Genomic DNA, 20,233 nt, shown 5'->3' on the forward strand with positions numbered 1-20,233 from the left:
TAGTGATTTAAATTTTTCAATGAATGTCGTAGTGCGAAGCAAGTCGTGTTTGACTGGCACTTGTATCCAAAGCCGGTTGAGAGGAAGAGAGAGATTGGGCGAAATTGTGGGCACTCCAAGAGCATGATATCGATGGTGAATACAAGTCTACTGGAACCATGGACATCAAGAGATCTCTGGGTGTGCCCGGTGGTGGTCTCAGATGGGTACTACCAGGTAAACGGAGACAATGTCGCACGCGATTTTCAACAAAATCAACATGAACGACACTGACAGTCACAGAAGTTAGCGAGTAGCGGACCCACAACACCACGGCCATTCATTACAGCTAGCAGGAACACGCGAGGCACATTCACGCAGCAAATATATCGTTGTCGCAGATAGACAGAAGGAACCATCAAGAACATTTTTCACCGCATAGATAGTCAACAGTCTTTACGACACTTTCAATTCTCCATCGAATACCTGACACAACACAAGCCATAAAACTTCCCATCATATCATGTTCTTCTTGAAAGATCTTTCGCTAAACTTGACCCTACACCCCTCCTACTTTGGGCCCCAGATGGACCAGTATTTGAGAGACAAGCTTTTGAGCGATGTGGAGGGAACCTGTACCGGTCAGTTTGGGTACATAGTGTGTGTTTTGGACTGTATGAATATCGATGTCGGCAAGGGTAGAATCATACCAGGCATGGGAGTGGCCGAATTCGAGGTCAAGTACAGAGCCGTGGTGTGGAAGCCGTTTAAGGGAGAAGTAGTGGATGCAGTGGTGACTACCGTGAATAAAATGGGGTTCTTTGCTGACGTAGGTCCATTGTCAGTGTTCGTGAGTACCCACTTGATTCCTTCAGACATGAAGTTCAACCCATCTGCCAACCCCCCAGCCTACGTCAGTCCCGACGAAAATATAGAGAAGGGTTCCAGAGTGAGATTGAAGATAGTCGGTACTAGAACAGACGTGAACGAGATTTACGCTATTGGTAGTATCAAGGAGGATTACCTTGGACCAAGTCCAATGTAATGTATAAGTATGTACATATATACAAAGGTTAGTGAGGCTAGCCCATCGAGATGCAAAGTAGATCGTCAGAAACAAGGTATTTTAACACTTGCTAGTGTGATAGACATGACCGTGATCTAATTGGCCCTGTGACCGGTGGTGACCTTCTAATTGATCAAGTAACCGATAATATTCTAATCGATCCTGTGGTTGATGGATTATACTCCGTTCCAAATGGAGCTTTCTTATCCAGCCATGCGGTCCTCTCTCTATTCTTCATCCAGCTCCTCTATTCTCGAAGTATTCGGCGTCTCGAGCCTCATACTATTAATTTTCCCGTTCAACGGAGAGACTGTCGACCGATCTGAGATGTTCTCTTCGCTCAATTCGATCCCAAGTATACCCGTAACCTTTTGTTTCTTGTGAGCTGGCGGGGACTCCCGATTAGCAGCTCCCATGATATCAAACGCCGACCTGGAATAGCGTAAGCCTGGGGCCACGCTTGAAGATTGCGATTGTTCTGGGCTTGAATTTTGAGGTTTTGAAGTACCTCTCCCATCTTCCAGTGAGGCCCCTACTGCGGCTTCTTGAGGAACAACGTCCGTGGAAGTTCCGACAATCGAGGTAAACTCCGTCGAAGAGCGACTTCGTTCGCCTGTGATTGGGAAATCCTCTGCTTCAAGAGGTTCCGACCCCTGTCGGTTTCTCATTAACCTTCTGTACTCTTCGTGTTTCTCTTTTCTTTCTCTTTGAAGAGCACGGTGCCGTTCTTGAGCATCCAAGGTGTCTCTAAACCCATTTGGATACGAGTGTCTTTGGTCATATCCCGGCTGATTTGAAGCATCTGAATGGTCAACTCCATGGCTCATGCTTGAAGCACCTGCTTGGTTTCGAATCAGGTGCACGCTCCTATGATCTGAGCTTGTGATGTAGTTTGCAGGGCGCAGGCCTGAAGTTGTTGGCGGAAATGGTGGTGGTGGTAATGGAGGTAATTTAGATTTGACATTTGGCTGGGATAAGACTGGTGGTGGATGTGATATTGGAGGAGCAGGAGGTTTCAGTCTACTCTCTGATGTCATAAGTTGATGAGGAACATTTGGTTGTGGAGGCCCGTGATGAGATCTAGTAGAAGGTACAGGAGCAGGCGGTGTTGGCTTTTCCAAACTGTGATTGGAAACAATCGACAGCGCAGGTGGGGGCGGAGGTGGAGGGGGTGGTAGTGGTGGTAGTGGTGAGGAAGTCAGCTGAGTATAATATGGCGAAGTGTGAATCTCGGAAGTAGCTGAAGTACTGGTAGTTTGAGGTGTACGTATGCTCTGCAGTGTAGAAGAATTGGATGGTTGTGGCGTTAGAGGACTTCTCGTTGTGCTGGTAGGCGAAGTAATTGATGTGTTCGTAGGGGAATTGGATCGCAGCAGAATTGAAGTGTTTATGATTGAGTTGATAGGGGAATTGGCTGGCTGTGCTGAAGTGTTCGTGTTGGTATTAGTGCTTATGTTCCTGGCGAGGGTTGGTTCTGTCCTCTGTGCTAGGTTTGATGGCAAAGTAGCTCCTCTCCTCGCTTCAATGTTATGAGATGCTCCTTCTTCACTCCTGTTTGCTCTGTATTTCTGAGGATTCATTCTATGCTCAGGTCTTCTTGGTCGGATGAAAATCTTGGAAACATCTGGACGGGATTTTGGTTTAGGTAACAGATGGGCACCTCCATTGACGTTTGATATCAGTGCTGTATCAGCTTCTCGTGTTCCTGCCATACTATCAACTTCCATGGCTTCTGATTCATTTGAACCAACTGATTTCGTTTTATCCACCATCCCACCTATTGACATTTTATTACTATCGGCCGACACTGGGCTGTTCACGTGTGGGGGTAGCAGACTTGTGACTGAAGTCCTGACTAGGTTGTCTGGAGGCAAGTCAGATTGTAAACTTTCGGGAACAGGGGGGGTCCTTTGTAATGCTTGCGGAGCTGGAGGAGCAAGTGATGGTAATAGAGAAGCATCTTTTTCTGCCTCTTTTTCTGCCTCTTTTTCTGCCTCTTTTTCTGCCTCTTTTTCTGCCTCCTGTCCTGCTTCCTTCTCTGCATCCTTCACTGCTTCTTGTTCTGCATCTGACTCAGAATCGAGATCGATTATAAGTGGTACCGATGAAGAATGAACAGGTCTAGACACTTGAGGAAATGAGGATTGTAAAGGACTGGCAGAATTTTGGGGACTAGAGAACATTGAATATGACCGATCAGCCACCCTGGCTAGCTTGGAAAGCTCACTGTGACCAGAGGTTGGGCTTGCACTTTGTCGCAATGCACTGTGTTGAGTATATGTGTTACTCTGCATCGCAATTGGATTATTCCGATAGAAAGTCAGTTGGTCTGATGGACTTCGTTTTGTGGCCTCGGGATTTTCTAATCTGGTGAAAGATCCCGGTATCATAGTCCCGTTGTTCTGTAAGGACATGAATGGATAGTCTGGTCTGCTGAAGTTTCCTGACAATGGGCCCAGTGGCCTTGTTGTTGTTGTTGTTGATGTAGCACCATCTGTATTTTGGGCTTGCAAAGAATGCAGTAACGGTGGAACTCTCGAGAAATTTGTAGGGTCGAGTCTGGTCAGCAACGACGAGATCTGTGCCAAAGGCAAGTTCTCATTGATCCTATTTGGATTCTGAATAGGAGCCAATGTGTTAGGAAATAAGGGTGGTTCTGGTGCAGATATTGGTTTCAATGTGTTGGTCGATTGAGAAACATTAATTGGTCTTATTTGCGGTGGGCTGGGATGCTGACTGGAATGATTTGAATATGGACTGGCCTGGTTGGATGAAGGACCATGAGATGAATTATTGGTCAGGCTCTCTTCTGTTGGAATTCCGGTCGGCATCGTCAGTCCAGTAGTCTCAGGAAGACTTGAAGCTTGTTGTGCTGGAGGCATTATTACTTCATCTTCACTCTCACTATCCAAAGAAACAATATCAATGGCTTCTGGTTGGTTGTCTTCGATGGACATTGACGAATGAGATTGTTCTTTATCAGGCTTGCTGGCTTTTGACTCTAAATATGCTGGCTCAAGTTCCCAAGAACCGTCCTCGTTGATTTGCACACTATCCACATCTTCTGGTACCGACTTTAATACTTCTGTGAAATATTCGGATATGGATAAATCTTCAATCCGAAGAGCGGTACCACATATGGGGCAGTTCCAGCTAGGGAGCTGCAATTGTGATTGCAAGAAGACCAACCCGTCGAAGCACTGGGCATGGTTGCAGAATATGGATTGGACAGGGTACTGCATTTTGGTGTACGACAAAGGATCTCTCAATGTGATGGACGAGGACGATATCACTATGTCGTCTTCATCGTCGCCTTGGTTCTGCAGCACAATTTTTGACACAGTAGCACTCTTATGAAGCAAAGGTTTTTGTTGTATGTTCTTGATGATTTCTTCACACGACACCACATTGACAATATATATGTAGACCAAGTAGGTTTCGGTGGTCTGGGTGTAAATCACCTGGACTTTATTCTGAGAAGGTTTCAACAACTCAGTGATATCGGCAGGCTTGGCGGTACCTGGCTTGCCCTTGATGCCCCTAAAGTTCTTTGTCACCTGGGTTCCATTGACATGGACTTCTACTGGTAACGGAAACTGCAAGGGTACTTCTGTGCTGGAGACTGTCTTGGGGTCTTGGAGACCGCACATCAAGTAGACCCGAACCGTGGGGTCACCCAGATACACCAAATTGGCCTCCTCCTTGGTGAACAAGAACGTGAAAGGACATACGCCCTTGCCAGTCAGTGGTAGACATGCCTGGGGACTGCCGTGGATCTGGCGGCGCAAGGTATAGAACGGGCTCTCCTTGAAGTACAATGAGTGGCCCTTGTAGGACTGGGAGTCGGTCAGGTGCTGTTTGGAGGTCGAGTCTCTCGAATATTGATTGGGGGCATTGACGGTGAACTTGCCCGATCGTATGGCGTTGTAGAGGTCCACGCTGCTGGGTAACTCCTCGCCGTTGCACCGCTTGAGCACCAACGTGCGGATCGTGAGCATCCGGCACAGGTCATCCTTGGAATTGTTGATGTACTCCTCGAGACGTTCCACCAAGTCTTGTTTTTTGCCTGAAAGTTTGAGGGCTAACGACCGGCAAAGGTCCTTGAGTTCCGCCACCTTGAGGCGGAAGATGCGATGGAGGGTATCAGTGTACTCCACCTTGGTGAGGGCCGGAAGTGGCTGGTTCATATTGCATGGGGCCGGAGTTGGTGATGGGTTTGGTGATGGAGATATTACAGATGGGTTGTGCGACCTAGCCACGCCCAAAATCAGTACCGCGAGCTGGGTGGTGAGGGAGGATGTTGAGCGTGCGGTAGCAGTTGCCAGTTGGGAGGGACGGTACCGAGCTTAGAGACCAAGGTGGCGACTGTGAAGGTGTTGGTGAGCCGCTGGCTGCGCAGTCGTAGCGTGGGAGGAGCTGGTGGCAGTTGTGCTATGGATGAGCACCAGCATTTCCTATATCTGATAGTGGCTCGTGGTACGCGTAGTCGTGCTTAACTACAGCGGTGGATCGGGATGCCTAGGGAGATTTCTCCCCGGATCGCGCGCCTAGCGAACTCGCTATTACACTAGCTATTTTCATTTTCATTTTCATTAAAAGTACCGTATTTAGTCCGGCTGTCGAGCATGTTATGGCTTGTCGTATATGAAATTATTATCAGTGTCGATTGGTCGAGATTAGTATCATCTGACCGCATTTGGGAAACATTACTCGCTGCTATGTTTGGAGCAGGAGCAGTTCCCACTAAAATGTGGCAACCCCCAACAAGCTGGCGGCATTTTTGGCATCAACGACGTTCCGGCCGTCCTCACCCTCATCATGCTTTTTGGCATCCTCCTCCTCCTCCTCTCTGGATCTTTCTCTCTCCTCCTGCTCGGTCTTCAACGACCTGAATGTTCTGGACGACCAGGCATCTCCGTTAGACGATTGTGACTGCATCAAGTTATGCTTCAAATTGGTTAAGTTGTCACGGTTCAATCTCGACAACCCTCCTTTGGCGTCGACTATCCTGATATCCAACCGGATGTTCTCCAAGTGCTTTAAGATCTTTCTGTGATGATCAACTCTGTGAAGCGTCAAGCTCTTCAACAATTTTTGGAACTTGTGTTCGGTAAAATCTAACACTTCTTGCTTCTCAATCAACATCTCTCCTGAAATCCGGTTCACTTGGAGCTTTAATGATTCTTCCACCTTTTTGGAATACTCCAACGATCTGATGGCTTCATCGACCTTCAACGGATCCAATGCTGATTTGCTCTTTATTTTGGTAGCATGCAAGTGTTTGGACTTGGTTTGGGCCTCGGCCTGTAACAATTCTCTCATGATCAAATGACGGTTTGTGAGTGCTTCTTTTACTTGGTAGAAGTCTTCGATTAAATTTTGGATCCCGTCGCCCAATATACCCAACTCGTTGACGGATTCTATCAACAACAAGTCCGATTGAATCTGACTAATTTTGGCCAACTTTTCCCACATATTCTTCATACCTGGGTGGATGGTTTCGAACTGTGATAAACTGTTTAATTGGTTGGATAAATCATAAATCTGTATGGATAATTGCTTTTGGGTTTTGGAGTTCTTTTCTTCTAATTTCGATAACTTTTGAAGAATCAAATACGCCGATTTGATCAATGGACGAAATGTAGCCAATTCCTCAAATTCGTCATATGGAACCGAGAACTGTTTGAGGGTCTTTCTGATCAATCCACTAGCAACTGATGATTTGCGGTTATTGTTGATAACCGAGTACCCAAAGTCATTCTCGATGAAATATACGAACTCGTCGTCCCTGATCAAGATAGGATTTGTCACTATTCTTGCAAACCATTCTCTCCACACATTCATCAATTGCTTGTTTTCGTCCTCGCCGCCAGAGGGATATGAGGTGGATGCATTAGGGATAACTGGCACGAAAGCCTCCAAGTTGGATATGATCAAGTACTTATTGAACTTTACAACTTCATTGTAGGTTCTCCTTATGTCTTTGTAGGTGGATTGTCTGAATTTTGGAAGCCCTTTGACCACTGCATCAAACCTCAAGATAGGGTTGCCCGGTCTGTTCTTTTCTATGGCCGTCAACTTAATTTGAAGGGAGCTTTTCGTGGTAAATCTCTCGGGAAGAAGTCGGCGGAGCTCTTTGTTGGTATCACTGATTTCGGTAGCATTCTTATCAGACTCGGGTGCATGTGCTTGTACTTGGTCCACAGGAGCATCCGGTGCTCTATAGGTGCCAGTGCTATTCTCAAAAGAACCAGCTCCAGAGGTTGTGGTAAGTTTTGGTGAGTTGTCGTTCAACGTGTTGTAGGCATCAGTAGACCTAGAGAGATTGTCATTGGCCAAAGAATTGTGGGGGTCAGAGTGGAGAATTGGCTCTGCAAACGGATTATTGTTTTCGAAGTCATCATCGGGAATGTAGGGAACGCTGGAAGACATGGCGATGATGATAGATTGTTGGCATTAAATGATTATGTGAGTGAGGTTGAATTCTTGCTTACGTAACACGCTCTGAGGTTTTGGTCTTATGGAGGCAACGGGGTACATAGAACACAAATGAAGGATTGGCAGTTCAGATGCGACGTATTTGGTTCAGGAACTCTCCGGCTCGTTTGCTTTGACACTCCTGTTGATGTTTCTTAATAATTGATTTAATTTGTCACTTTTTTTACTATCGTATTTAATCTCAGTGGCCTCGCCTAGTGGTATGTAAGTCCTAAGTAAATTAGGGGGATGTCAATTTGAGCTGGTTCCTGAAAGCAGATAATCAAATGATTCTCAGATTAGTATCTTTCACTCCCAACTGTAGTATGAACACATCTCTTTTACCGTTTATTAGACCCTGCGTCTGCTAATATAATTTAATACAACGATGTAAATGCACTATTATTCAATTCAACAGATTGATGCCGGTTGTAGGGAAATTTGGTAGCGAGGTTGAACCCATATTGGTGATCTAGCGGATCCTTGAAGTGTACAAATGAGGTCGGTTGGGAGTAATTAACTGCTCGAAAGTTGCATCTTACAAGCTCATATTGAGACAAGTGTCATTCCCTGACCTTTGCAACCATTTTATCTCCTAGAATTATGAATGTTATATAAATATGAATCTAAGGACTTGCGAATATTTCACACAGTATTGAAGACAGTATGTACATGAAGGGTTAACAGAATACTTAGAAGCGGGTCGATCGCAGATGAAAGATAAATAACAGTCCATTAACTAAAGATCAACCAACCTGTGGTCGGGCTTCTCTTCCCCGGCCCCCGAGTCTATTTCCTCAGGGGTATCTTCCTCGTAGTCATCGATGTCCTCGTTTTCTGGCTGGTCTTCATCCATACTGTCGCTCGATTCGTACCTCTTCAATAAATCGTCCAATTCTGCGTTATCCTTCTCGAAAAATGCCGTCAAATTCGAAGGCAAGTTCACCTGAGCATCTGTAACAACCATTCCATGGCTGGCATAAACAAGGACCAAGCTTTGGTTGGCATCACTTGTGCCTTCAGATATGTATGTTTTGAGCCCGTCAAAATTCATGGTTTCCATGGTATAGTCCACAACCTTCTTGTCGCTGCCGCAGATTGCCTTGAAATAGACCCATTTCTCGTCATCTTTAGTGTATGTTTTGCTTGTGTAAAAGTACTCGCTATCACTGAGTACCACTCCAACCAAATGGTATGGTTCTGGAGGACCAAGTTCGGGATAGTTGTCGATAGCTTGAAGAATGTTCTTGTAGTTAGTAATATCTAACTTGGCATATGCCTTACTACTTTCATTCAACTTTGTAGTAATGGAGTCGGTCAAACTGACAATTTGTTGGTTGATTTTTTTGAGTTCTTCCGGGACCAGTTCATCTCCCAAAGTTTCAAAGTGGCCAACAGTCGCTTGTATCACTTGCTTGATTTTCTTACCCTCAAACGAGTTCAACTCCATGATATTCTTCGACAAGTTCGATCTTTCCTTCTGAACGTTCGCTTCCTTTTGGAACATATCCACAATCACCTCAGAGTACTTTGCACTGTAAATCTCAGGATAGAATACCTCATCAAGAAGGAACAATCCCGATTCATGGCTCCATTCGTCACTGCAGATCTGCACTGTTAACACTGGTGCAACTTCGGTGAATCTGATATTACCAATGCTCGATTCGTCGTTCCAAAACTTGGTGTTGAACGAATCATATATGTTCGACCCTCTGGATTCAGAGTCAATAGGAAGGATATAGATGGAGTCAGTGGCCTCATCATTGACGCTCTCCACGTGAGATTTGAACAACTTGTCAATACCATTTGGAGTATCGAAAATTTGAGCCAAGTTGTGATCTAAACTTGAGTATAATTTTCTCACAAAATCTTCAAGATCCTCTATTCTGTTGGCCAAATCGCTCTTGAAATCATTGGGCAAATTCTTAAGCAAATTGACGGAGCTGGCAAATGCTCTTTTGCTGACGTTTTCGAGGAAACCGGCCGTCCTTTGGAGTTCGATAATAAATTTGTACGAGGAGCTCTTGTCTTCAAATTGCTCAGGAATTTGGACACTCAACTTGGACTCATTATTGTACCAGTCTTTATCATAGCCATAGTCGAAATCCTTTGACACCTCGTGTTCCAAAAGGAGTTTCTTGAACTCACTGAACTGGCACGATATAATCAAGAATGGAACGATATAGTTCTCGATGTAGGTCGCGTTGCGGCCGAGGAACGCGGGGGGAGAGAGCTCTGTTCTTTCGAAGCTCTGGACCTGCTCGTACACAGTTTCCTCGTAGGTGTCTTGTTGATAGTGGTAACGCTCCAGGGTGCCATTGGAGTCGGTGTTGAGGTCTTCGTAGCCTGGAAGTGTATCGGGAAGAGCAGAGAAGTCTGGAACTTCGCTGGGGTTCAGAATCTTGACGGTGTCGTGATACGGAATGACTTCTTGGGGAGGAGGCGAGATTTCCTGGACCTCTTCAATGGGATCACCAAACAAGTACGACAAGGCCTCCTCCAAGTTGTTGTTTGAGGACTTGAGCGCTTGAATTGACTGGTCCCGTGAGAAGCCCATCTCCATCAATTTGTCGATTTTGTCGTCCATGGTAGCAATGGTCGGCGAGTGGCAATGGGTATCTATGGCAGACCTTGTAATTGAATTGGTGGTGAAGGATACGAGTTATTTTAGCGCGGCCACGCTTGGGGTGCGGCTCTTCCAGATAAGCTGGTGACTTATGGGAAATGAAAGCAGAAAGAACCCAACTGGATACGGTCTAGTGGTTTATGCGGAATCACAGAGGCTGTTGTGGTGAATGGTGACGATGAGAGGCAATTTTGGTTGTAGCTAGTCGTTTTCGTGGTGTTTTGGGCACAACAATGTGGTGGGGTGAGGTGTAGGCTCTAGGGAGACTTTTCGCGCGGGTTGTCGCTAGGATGGTTGTCATCCGTTTGGCGCTCCCTAAAATTGAGTCACGAGATGGTGCGCTCTCCCTAAGTTTCTCCCTAGAGGATCATTTTCTGGTGCTACCGGAGATTTGCACCCACCGTGGTACTTTCACGAAACTACGAACCGCCCATTGGCTGTTCTCTGGTACTTCCCACTGTATTGTCCAGAAGCCCTTCATAACTCACTCTAGAGCTCTAGAACTATGGAGTCGCCAATCTTTCAATGACCTGACTGCCACTTTGCACCCTTTGCACCACGTCAATTTCCACCAATCCCCAACCAATTCTTAGTCTAACGTATCAAAATCACTCCATGGATAGTAGTTAATTCCTTAGAAGAATCGTACCGTACCATGTATAATATTCACAATAGTGTTCTGTGTATTGACCCATCTCTGTGCTTGAATCCTACTTCCTACTCATATCAGAACATCACAAGTGCCATGACCTCTATTTTTTAGATCAAACTAGATCCTCTCTGAACACACTATTGACCCCATCAAGTCTCAGCACCCGTAGCTCGGTACAAGCGCTGCAGGGTGGTTGTTTCCCCTGGCCATCGCTCGCTATCGCATCTCGCAGGCTGGTCGTGCGTATCGTGAAACCCCAAAATTTTCAACACCATCATCATGAGAATTCCCTTTCCTCCAAAACTATCCACACTCAGGCAGTTCACCATGTCTACCAGAGACTTGAAATCCATCACTGAAGGCTTAGGAAAGTTGGGGTTGTCCCAACCAGATTCGTCTGCCCAACCACTCTCGCACCCAGACTACAACGTCGTGGACGTCATGAGAAACTACATCACTAACGAGTTGCACAACATCTCCGAGGTCAGCAAGGACATCATTTTCCAAGCATTGGACTCTCCAAACACCTTGGACAAGGGTGACTTGATCATCCCAGTGCCCAGATTGAGATTGAAGGGCGTCAACCCCAAGGAAAAGGCTGCTGAATGGGCTGCCAAGTTCGACAAGTCGAAGTTCTTGTCGGAAGTCAAGGCTGAAGGTCCTTTCCTCCAGTTCTTCTTCGACAAGAGCATCTTGTACAACTTGGTCATCAAGGACGTCTTGAAGAGAGGCGACAACTACGGTTACTTGCCATTGGGTATCAACAAGAAGATTATCGTCGAGTTCTCATCGCCAAACATTGCCAAGCCCTTCCATGCTGGGCACTTAAGATCCACCATCATTGGTGGGTTCTTGTCCAACTTGTACGAAAAGGCTGGTTGGGATGTTGAAAGAATCAACTACCTTGGTGACTGGGGTAAACAATTCGGTGTGTTGGCTGTTGGTTTCGAGAAGTACGGCTCTGAGGACGCCTTGAGCTCTGACCCCATCAACCACTTGTTCGAAGTCTACGTCAAGATCAACGCTGACATGAAGAAGGAAATCGAGGAAACTGGTTCCAGTGCCACGGATGACAAGGCCAGAGACCACTTCAGAAAGATGGAAGCCGGTGATGAGACCGCTCTTGCTATCTGGAAGAGATTCAGAGACTTGTCCATCGAGAAGTATATCGACACCTACGCCCGTCTTAACATCGCATTCGACCAATACTCTGGTGAGTCCCAAGTGAGCAAGGAAACCATGGCTGACGCCATGCAATTGTTCGCTGACAGAGGCTTGATCCACGAAGACAGAGGTGCTAAGCTTATTGACTTAAGCAAATTCAACAAGCACTTAGGTAAGTGTTTGGTGCAAAAGTCCGATGGTACCTCCATTTACGTTACTCGTGATGTTGGTGAGGCCATCAAGCGTTACAACACTTACAAGTTCGACAAGATGATCTATGTCATTGCCAACCAACAAGACTTGCACGTCAAGCAGTTCTTCGAAATCTTGAAGCAAATGGATTTCGAATGGGCCAAGAACTTGGAGCATGTCAACTTCGGTATGGTCGAAGGTATGTCCACCAGAAAGGGTACTGTTGTCTTCCTTGACCACATCTTGGAAGAAACTAAGGAAAAGATGCACGAAGTCATGAAGCAAAACCCAGCCAAGTATGCCTTGATCGAAAACCCAGAACACATTGCTGACTTGGTGGGTATTTCTGCCGTCATGATCCAAGATATGCAATCCAAGAGAATCAATAACTACGAGTTCAAGTGGGAAAGAATGTTGTCCTTTGAAGGTGACACCGGTCCTTACTTGCAATACGCCCACTCCAGATTGAGATCTGTGCAAAGAAACTCCAAGATCGAAGAATCTGAGTTGTTGGATGCCAACTTTGACCTCTTGGTTGAACCATGTGCCGCCAACTTGATCAGAACCTTGGCTCAATACCCAGACGTCATTCAAAGAGCCTTGAAGACACACGAACCATCAACCATTGTCACCTACTTATTCAACTTGACACATATTGTATCCCAATGTTACGATATCTTGTGGGTTGCTGGTCAAGAGAAGGATTTGGCTGTTGCCCGTTTAGCATTGTACGCCTCTGCTAGACAAGTGTTGTACAACGGTATGACCTTGTTGGGCTTGACTGCTGTGGATAGAATGTAAGCCAGACACGTAAATAGAAGAAACAAACAGAAAAGTAACTAACTAGAAGTACCAATGAAGAGCTGGATGGTGCCCAAGGCGTAGTGTACAGATGGGTCCTGGCAACCGCCGAGGATTCTGTGTAATCATGCTTAAATAATAATATCGGTCATAAACTGATCATTTTCAATGTCGGTAGAAAGCGATTGCAACAAGCATGAAAACTAGTACAAGCACTTCAATATAAGATCATCATTTCATAATGCAAACTGAAAATTGGCAATATACGATATTAATCCAAATAATCGAGTCTTTCCTCTCTTCTTAATTCTAAACTTTTCTCCGGCTACTAAGAAAAAGCTGACAAGATCCAAAGAAAGACATAGAATTAACGATTCTAAGGCTTGAACAGACATGCTAGATTTTCTATTTGGTGGTTCTTGGGTCCATCTTTGCGACGGCTTGGGGTTTCTACTAATGGATCCGAACTGTAATCCAAGCTGGCCCAGTCCAAACGAGTCGAAAACCCGAAGAAGGACAAGTTTCCCCCTCCTCGGCGCCAGTCTACAATTTGCAGTCACCTTTATTGTGCCAGCTCATTTGCAACAATTGGTCAATAGCCTTGGCAGGTCAAGGTCATGGTTTTCAGGCCAGGGAAACAATCCAGTCACCAAATAACGCTGGCAAGTTTCTGTTGCTCTTTCCATCGCCCAGCAGTCTCCCACAAATGGGCAAGGGCAACAGATGGTATCTTAGTGAAGGACTTATTCCAATGGTCGCTGTTCGTCAATTGTGGGTCAGCCGCCAAATGGTACCGATGAGCATCGGTAGCCTCGGTGACCAATAGTGCTACGTCAACCCGTATTGTCTCCCATAAACTGGGCAGCCACAGTGACCCGTTGGTCCATCTCCAGCGATCTTCGGCCCCGAGCCATCGTTGGGGGGACGTCCTGCATAATGGCCAGCAACCAATTGGAGCATTATAAATCTGCTTATCCCTACAATTATTCACCACCACAACATGCTTTCTCAAACCTTTAGAACCGCTGCCCGTGTCAACTTCAAGTCCTTGCCAACCATTGGTGCCGTCAGAACCAAGGTGTCCCTTCCAGACTTGGACTGGGACTTCGGCGCTTTGGAACCTCACATCTCGGGCCAAATTAACGAATTGCACTACACCAAGCACCACCAGACTTACGTCACCGGATACAACACCGCCATTGAGCAACAAGCCGAGGCCAAGGCCAAGGGTGAGGTCAAGAAGACCATTGAATTGCAAAAGAACATCAACTTCCACGGTGGTGGCTACACCAACCACTGTTTGTTCTGGAAGAACTTGGCTCCCACCAGCCAAGGCGGTGGTGAGGCACCAGCCTCTGACTCTGACTTGGCCAAGAAGATTGCTGAGCAGTACGGCTCGCTCGACAACTTGAAGGCCATCACCAACGCCAAGTTGGCTGGTATCCAAGGTTCCGGCTGGGCGTTCATTGTCAAGAACAAGGAGAACGGTGGTGAATTGGACGTCGTTACCACCTTCAACCAAGACACCGTCACTGGCCCATTGGTTCCTTTGGTCGCTATCGACGCCTGGGAGCACGCCTACTACTTGCAGTACCAAAACGTCAAGGCTGACTACTTCAAGGCCATCTGGAACGTTATTAACTGGAAGGAAGCCGAAAAGAGATTCTTGGTTAACTAAGAGACCGTGAATATACGAACGTACGAATGAGTGTAGATAAGTGGGAGAGAATTGGCTCTTCAAGCAATTGGTAGCTAGTCGATGAGCAAGTAGCAGAAGTCGGAGGATTGGCTCGCCGCAACTAGCTAGTGCAGTCGGTGACGTAGATAGAAACTAACTGCGGAAAGAAACCAAACTAGGAACAGACTTCTGGAACTAAGAATGCTTTCGATCTCGAATATGATCACTTTCAAAGTCGAATATGCTCTTGACTACTTCGAAGAGTGAAGATGATCTCCACAGGTTAATTGCCAGCATTTCCTCGCATCAAGTCTCCAGCCAGTCTTGTTGAGTATCCTGAAATGGCCAGAGACGGTGACGGCCACACCTGGAACTCCCAAACTAGTTGACTTAATCGGCACCGATGACACATAAAACCAGCACTGAGAAAGGATGCAGCGAGACAGAGAAATGGAAAACGAAGCAGTAAAGTGCTTGTTGAGGCACTGGCTGTAGAATAGTAGGTAGATGCAGCGACAGACCGCACAGAGGCCAATCCAGGCCAATCTAATAGTGGTGGACCAGCAAACGCTGAAAATTTGTACTGACCTCGAATTGGTAGCCAACTCTCGCAAACTAGCCCCCAAAACTCCCAAATTGCTCCTATCAACGGTAGCAACCTCCACTAACAAGTTCCACAACCCTCGACAGATCTGCAGGTGGACGCCAGAAGCACTGGCCACGACTGGTGGCGCGGTCGAGTCCAAAACGGCTCGCACATCCATCAACCCCTGCCATGCTCCAACACGCCCGACTTGTATTCAGCGGCTGTTGACCGACCATCTACGGGGTCGTATCAGCTGGGCACATGGCGCCTCCCTGCATTGGGACCAATGTCACCTCTCTGGGCCATGAGGCTTTCGGAGTAACTACGGTATTTGCCGACACTTCCCCGAATCGCCAAACCAGGGCACCTTCAAGCAGGCAATGTTGGCAAGGCTACGACTGACAAACGAGTGGTGGCGGTACCACAAAACCCAGAGCCCCCCTTTAGTGGCGGGTCCATGCCCCCAATTTTAGGGTCAGATCCTGGGTTTGCGGGCCCTGAGCCCACAGCCGATGGTACATGCACGGTTGAGAGGTAACAGGTGGGTTAGTTGACTGTTTCCAAAACGAGCAAAAGCACATGGACAATCGATGAGATCTGCCGGGAATGTCCCAAGCCTCCAGCTGTGCTTGCAACAAACTCCCGACACCCTCGGCACGTTTGACCCTCCCACAAACCGACAAGTCGCCACGGCTGGGTCTCGGCATTAGTGTTTAAAGTACGATACTTTTAGAGTGATGGGGGTTTGACTTGGGCTGGCACCGCTCAAATCGCCTCCTAAAACAACAGGGTCTCGTGTGCATCAGCCTCAGCATTGTATGATAACAGGCGCGGATACCCCTGTTAGGGAGTTGGCGATACTCGACAGGCTACAATGGGTGGACCTGGTGGCATTTAAACTCGCCCCGTAGAGGTAAGAGTAAACGCGAAAAGGTTAATTAGACATGTGCATCTATCCTGAGAAAATAACCAAATTTAAGGTTGGAGAGAATCTTCGGTATACTTCGGCTCCTCTGAGTCTGTTGTGATGATAGGACGCGGCCTGACCTCCTGAATGCCCCCAGCACCATACAATAGACCCTCAATCCACGTGTACTGACCACGGAAAAAATACACTTTTGGGTTAGTATCCCGGACTAAACCTGTCAGGGTATTGTTCCACTGCACGTGACTGGCGCACCTTGTGTTTGAGCCCGGAACAGCAGGAAATATTCATATTATCAAGCTATTGAGTGTTATGATTCCCACTTGTCTGCAACCTGCTATTGCTGGTGTTGTCGCCAGGATTAGCTTGCGATGCTCAGCAATAAGCTTTTACGACCGCCCAGCCCGCCACACTCCGTGCTCACATCCCGACCCCCGCGAATCCCAGGCATAACAAACGACGGTCTGCGCGCAGCGAAGCAATCGTCTCCCCGTATTTGCATGTCCCTCACTCAAATTTTCTGGGCCAAACCCTACCGACTATTTTATGCACGATTCGGATTTGTCTTAGGCATTTTGAGGTGGAGATACTCCAACAATCTCTTCCGTTAAATATTATTGGAAAAGAAATAGTCATCGCCAGAACGCATTAGACTTTCTGGACTAACTATTCTCTTGTGGCTCTTCGTATCCCTTCTCCATCTCCACTCCTCCGACCTAACTAATCTATTTTTTAACATCGTTTTCGCGTTGTTGCAGTGTTCCTTCTTCGAAGCGCATAACCATCTTAAATGATAGCTCCTGTACGATTTCGATCTTGATCTACAATCTTTTAATTATGTGTGTCAATTTATCGCCGCTCTATATCTATAGTATGCCTGGGAGGACTTGATGCAAGGAGTGAATTATGTGATTAGCAGATAAATCTGATTCTATGCCTATTAATTAGGGATTTCAGTGTAGTAACTCTGTAATGCCCTCTTCAAGGCAGGAACCAATTTATCCCACCTCAAAATTCTTACTTCCTTGTCAAAGCCACGAGGCTTTCTGATTTCGTACCCCATGATTCTTCTGGCCAACTCGACCCTGAAGTCCTGATTGGTTGGGTGGGCATTGAATTGGTTAGGAGTGTTGGAGTTGGAGGAAGAAGTGGAAGTGCTGTCACTCATTCTTGAAGAAATTGGCTTCTTGGACCAGAAAGGAACCAAATTGGATCTAACTCTGCCTCTTTCTCTTCTTCTTTCGGCTGGGTCAACCAATTCAGTTCCAATAAGCAACTCCACAATTTCTACCACCTCCACAGAGGTGATATAGTATTGGTAACATCCACCATCTACCTCGTGCTTGACGTAATTTTTAGGAGACTTGCTACCCTTGTTTTCGTCATCACTGCTGGAGTCATACTCGTCGTTAATGCGAATGTCACACTCCAAACAACTCACCTCCACAACATCGACATTTCTTGGAGGAGGCATTGTGACAGGGTTTTCGTCGGCACTGCCAACAATGCTGAAGTTGGCAATCAACTTGTTACCCTGTTGGATCCTCTCTATACGAACAATCCTTCTGCGGTCCTGCTTCTCTGGTATGTTCCATTGCGAGTAGCAGACGTCCTCCACCGATGCTCCATTGATTTGCAATTCAACAGGGTAAAACTTAGAGTCGCTGTCCACTGATTCCTTAGGAGGCTTGGTGGTGCATCCACCAGCCGAAATCCCACGAATGACTCTGTATCTTCTTTTGGGTTTCTCGGCATGGGATGCAGCAGCAATTTCTAATGCTGAGAATGGCAGTGGTTCATATTCTTCTTTGATATACCTGTGTGGTTCATATTCTTCTTTGATGTATTTGTGGGGAGACTGAATAGATGGGGTAGACTTGGCAGTAGGGTTTTCCAAGGAGCCATTGTGTTCATAAGAGTTGGAGGTGTAGTTGTAGTTGATCTGCTGGGGCTGGCTCAAGTCGAAGTTAACTGGAGGTACGGCAGAACTATATTGAGACACTTGTGGAGATGAATAATAATTACCGGAATTATTGTTGTTGGTTTGAACGTTATTATTATTGTATCCAAATGCTTGGTTGTCGAAAAACAACATAGAGGCATCTTGATACTGGTTGGAGTATTGGCCAGTGGTGTTAGTGGACACACTGTTGATTGTGTTGGTGTTGGCACTAGTGCTCGAATTGGTGCTATAAGCATCGAATTGAGGCTCTGCCAAGTTCTGGTTGAGCTGTTGACCTCCGTAATATGATTGGCCGGCATTCACATAGTTGGCGGTGCTGTAGTTGGCAGGATTCATGGTAGGTGTGTTGGCCATGTAGCTAGAATTCTGGTTCAAGAAGGCCTCATCGAAGTTGGGCTCCTCGAGGAAGTAGCCACCGGTGGCCGGTGCCACTTGCGACTGATCTTGAGCAGCGGGATTGTGAATGTTGGAATCAGAAAAATCGTTGATCTGGTTGGTGTCAGAAGTAGGATCAAACATATCAAAGCGACTATAGGGAGGAAAGTTTGATGGAGTTGATGAGAACATATGGAAGACGAAGATAGAGCTTTCGATGGAATTTCAAAGTGGATTATTAAGAAGCACAAGGCACCATCAATTTAGCCACCAGTAGTGATGGTCAATGGTTGGAGGGTAGTTAGGTTAAAGTTAAACTCGAGGTGATTGAATTTGTTATTAGTTAAAATTGAAGCAAGGAAAAGAGTTTATATATAAATGATGATAGTTCAAGCAGGTTGAGTGAATTACATCATGATAGACACACAATCAAGACACCTAGATACTGGAGCACTAAGGAATCACAATATTTTAAGCTTTGGGGAGTAACTTAAAAATTAAGCTTTCTAAAAAATATTTTACGTACATTGCATGCACATAAGCTCTGTTATCAAATGAAAAAATACCAGGTGAGAGAAAAAATAAAATTGCATAAGTTTAATGTGACTTCTAAAAAGAAGAAAATGACCCACAAAACAAAATATCATAACCCACCAGAACAGCCTTCCTTGATGTGTTGCCAAAGATTCACCATCTTCCCTAACCTTGACAGCTTAAAGGACCTGCTGACTAGCGTTTTTTGTTTGCTATATTCAATGTAAATACCCAGAATTAAACATAATAGTCGCACCACTCTCAGTCATCAATATAGGTCACCCCCTCTTTGTCCACATTGTCGTCCCTCCCATATAATCCTTTAAGCTATTGCTTGATCGCACCTGGGCTACATGGCGCGGGTCCTCCCGACACCTTCCCGCTAAGTAAGTAAAAAAAGAAATTCGCATAACCATTCCTTCTTCTTCGATGCATTGACTGGGGCTGCGTCACATGTAAATTGCCAGCTTGATGGAAGGTGCGAATTACCGGTTTCTTTAGCCTGCCGCGGCCAGCGTTGGTGCCCCGATTTCGATACACGGCCCCAGGGAATGCCTTACCAGACGGTAGGAGCGTGATCAATAGCGGCTGTGAGGACCAACAGATGGACAGCCGCTTAGCATAGAAGTTTCCGAGGTGGCTGATGCGGCTACATCATCTATGGTCAAGCTCTCATCGGCAAGTACTGCTTACTGTTGTTTACAGGCTTCGATGGGCCAAATGATATTGCGTAGGTATTGCTTCAATAATGCGATAGTCTTTCCGAAGGTACGGATCGGAACAGGTAAGGCAACTGAAGCTTTCCGCTGCGTCCGCTAGGTGCTTCCGTCTTGTGCCTCCGTCATGTGCCTCCGATTTTTACATCTACGATCCACGCTGTCGTCCCCACCAACCACATCGGCATTCCCAGCCACCGGTGCGAAAAGAAACTGCACCTCATCTCGGTCACGTGGTGATCGGGTTGTGTGGGGGTGCTACTCTTTCTGCTTGTATTTTAAGTGTAGGAAAGCAAACATGATTGAGCCACGGCAAACGTAAGGGCTGACAAGGGCGCCGTACGTCTATGACGTCGTTGTCATATTCTCCGAAACATGCCTATTCGTAAAATTACTTCAACTTGATCATCCACCAAGATTGACCGCAGCCAGAATTGTGTTAGAGTCCCGTGATGCATCTTCGTCGGATACGGTATTCTACCCGCATCATGCATATCTT

General features: G+C 46.3%; 8 protein-coding genes across 8 annotated transcripts; 3 read left to right on the forward strand and 5 right to left on the reverse strand.

Annotated features, from left to right (window-relative positions):
• Nucleotides 1-502: 502 nt before the first annotated feature.
• Nucleotides 503-1,024, forward strand: RPB7 (DNA-directed RNA polymerase II subunit; the record flags this gene model as incomplete). The annotated part of the gene is made up of 1 exon (XM_020211895.1): nucleotides 503-1,024. The coding sequence occupies one exon, from the start codon at nucleotides 503-505 to the stop codon at nucleotides 1,022-1,024; it is 522 nt and encodes a 173-aa protein (XP_020062707.1).
• Nucleotides 1,025-1,272: 248 nt separating this feature from the next.
• CANTADRAFT_8034 (uncharacterized protein) lies at nucleotides 1,273-1,872 on the reverse strand (the record flags this gene model as incomplete). The annotated part of the gene is made up of 1 exon (XM_020211226.1): nucleotides 1,273-1,872. The coding sequence occupies one exon, from the start codon at nucleotides 1,870-1,872 to the stop codon at nucleotides 1,273-1,275; it is 600 nt and encodes a 199-aa protein (XP_020062708.1).
• A 2,196-nt stretch (nucleotides 1,873-4,068) lies between these two features.
• CANTADRAFT_35944 (Siz/PIAS RING finger protein) lies at nucleotides 4,069-4,893 on the reverse strand (the record flags this gene model as incomplete). Its single annotated transcript, XM_020208659.1, has 1 exon — nucleotides 4,069-4,893. A coding segment is annotated over one exon (825 nt), but the record flags the coding sequence as incomplete, so codon positions are not given.
• An 895-nt stretch (nucleotides 4,894-5,788) lies between these two features.
• Nucleotides 5,789-7,477, reverse strand: VPS17 (retromer subunit; the record flags this gene model as incomplete). Its single annotated transcript, XM_020210544.1, has 2 exons — nucleotides 5,789-7,265; nucleotides 7,362-7,477. The coding sequence occupies 2 exons, from the start codon at nucleotides 7,475-7,477 to the stop codon at nucleotides 5,789-5,791; spliced, it is 1,593 nt and encodes a 530-aa protein (XP_020062710.1).
• Nucleotides 7,478-8,117: 640 nt separating this feature from the next.
• On the reverse strand, nucleotides 8,118-10,147 carry CANTADRAFT_27330 (uncharacterized protein). Its single transcript, XM_020208069.1, has one exon. The coding sequence runs from the start codon at nucleotides 10,107-10,109 to the stop codon at nucleotides 8,262-8,264; it is 1,848 nt and encodes a 615-aa protein (XP_020062711.1). The 5' UTR covers nucleotides 10,110-10,147; the 3' UTR covers nucleotides 8,118-8,261.
• Nucleotides 10,148-10,937: 790 nt separating this feature from the next.
• On the forward strand, nucleotides 10,938-13,170 carry CANTADRAFT_27331 (arginine--tRNA ligase). Its single transcript, XM_020208070.1, has one exon. The coding sequence runs from the start codon at nucleotides 11,128-11,130 to the stop codon at nucleotides 12,955-12,957; it is 1,830 nt and encodes a 609-aa protein (XP_020062712.1). The 5' UTR covers nucleotides 10,938-11,127; the 3' UTR covers nucleotides 12,958-13,170.
• Nucleotides 13,171-13,957: 787 nt separating this feature from the next.
• On the forward strand, nucleotides 13,958-14,635 carry SOD2 (superoxide dismutase; the record flags this gene model as incomplete). The annotated part of the gene is made up of 1 exon (XM_020210502.1): nucleotides 13,958-14,635. The coding sequence occupies one exon, from the start codon at nucleotides 13,958-13,960 to the stop codon at nucleotides 14,633-14,635; it is 678 nt and encodes a 225-aa protein (XP_020062713.1).
• Nucleotides 14,636-16,979: 2,344 nt separating this feature from the next.
• On the reverse strand, nucleotides 16,980-18,879 carry CANTADRAFT_27333 (uncharacterized protein; the record flags this gene model as incomplete). The annotated part of the gene is made up of 1 exon (XM_020208071.1): nucleotides 16,980-18,879. A coding segment is annotated over exon 1 (1,538 nt), but the record flags the coding sequence as incomplete, so codon positions are not given.
• Between the last annotated feature and the right edge of the window lie 1,354 nt (nucleotides 18,880-20,233).

Source organism: Suhomyces tanzawaensis, assembly GCF_001661415.1.
Source record: "Suhomyces tanzawaensis NRRL Y-17324 unplaced genomic scaffold CANTAscaffold_7, whole genome shotgun sequence".
NCBI classification, from domain to species: Eukaryota; Fungi; Ascomycota; class Pichiomycetes; order Serinales; family Debaryomycetaceae; genus Suhomyces; species Suhomyces tanzawaensis.

What these genes read in the sequence shown, in the direction of transcription:
- CANTADRAFT_27330 (XM_020208069.1), bottom strand. Translation starts at nt 10,109, where the DNA reads ATGGACGACAAAATCGACAAATTGATGGAGATGGGCTTCTCACGGGAC.
- CANTADRAFT_27331 (XM_020208070.1), top strand. Translation starts at nt 11,128, where the DNA reads ATGTCTACCAGAGACTTGAAATCCATCACTGAAGGCTTAGGAAAGTTG.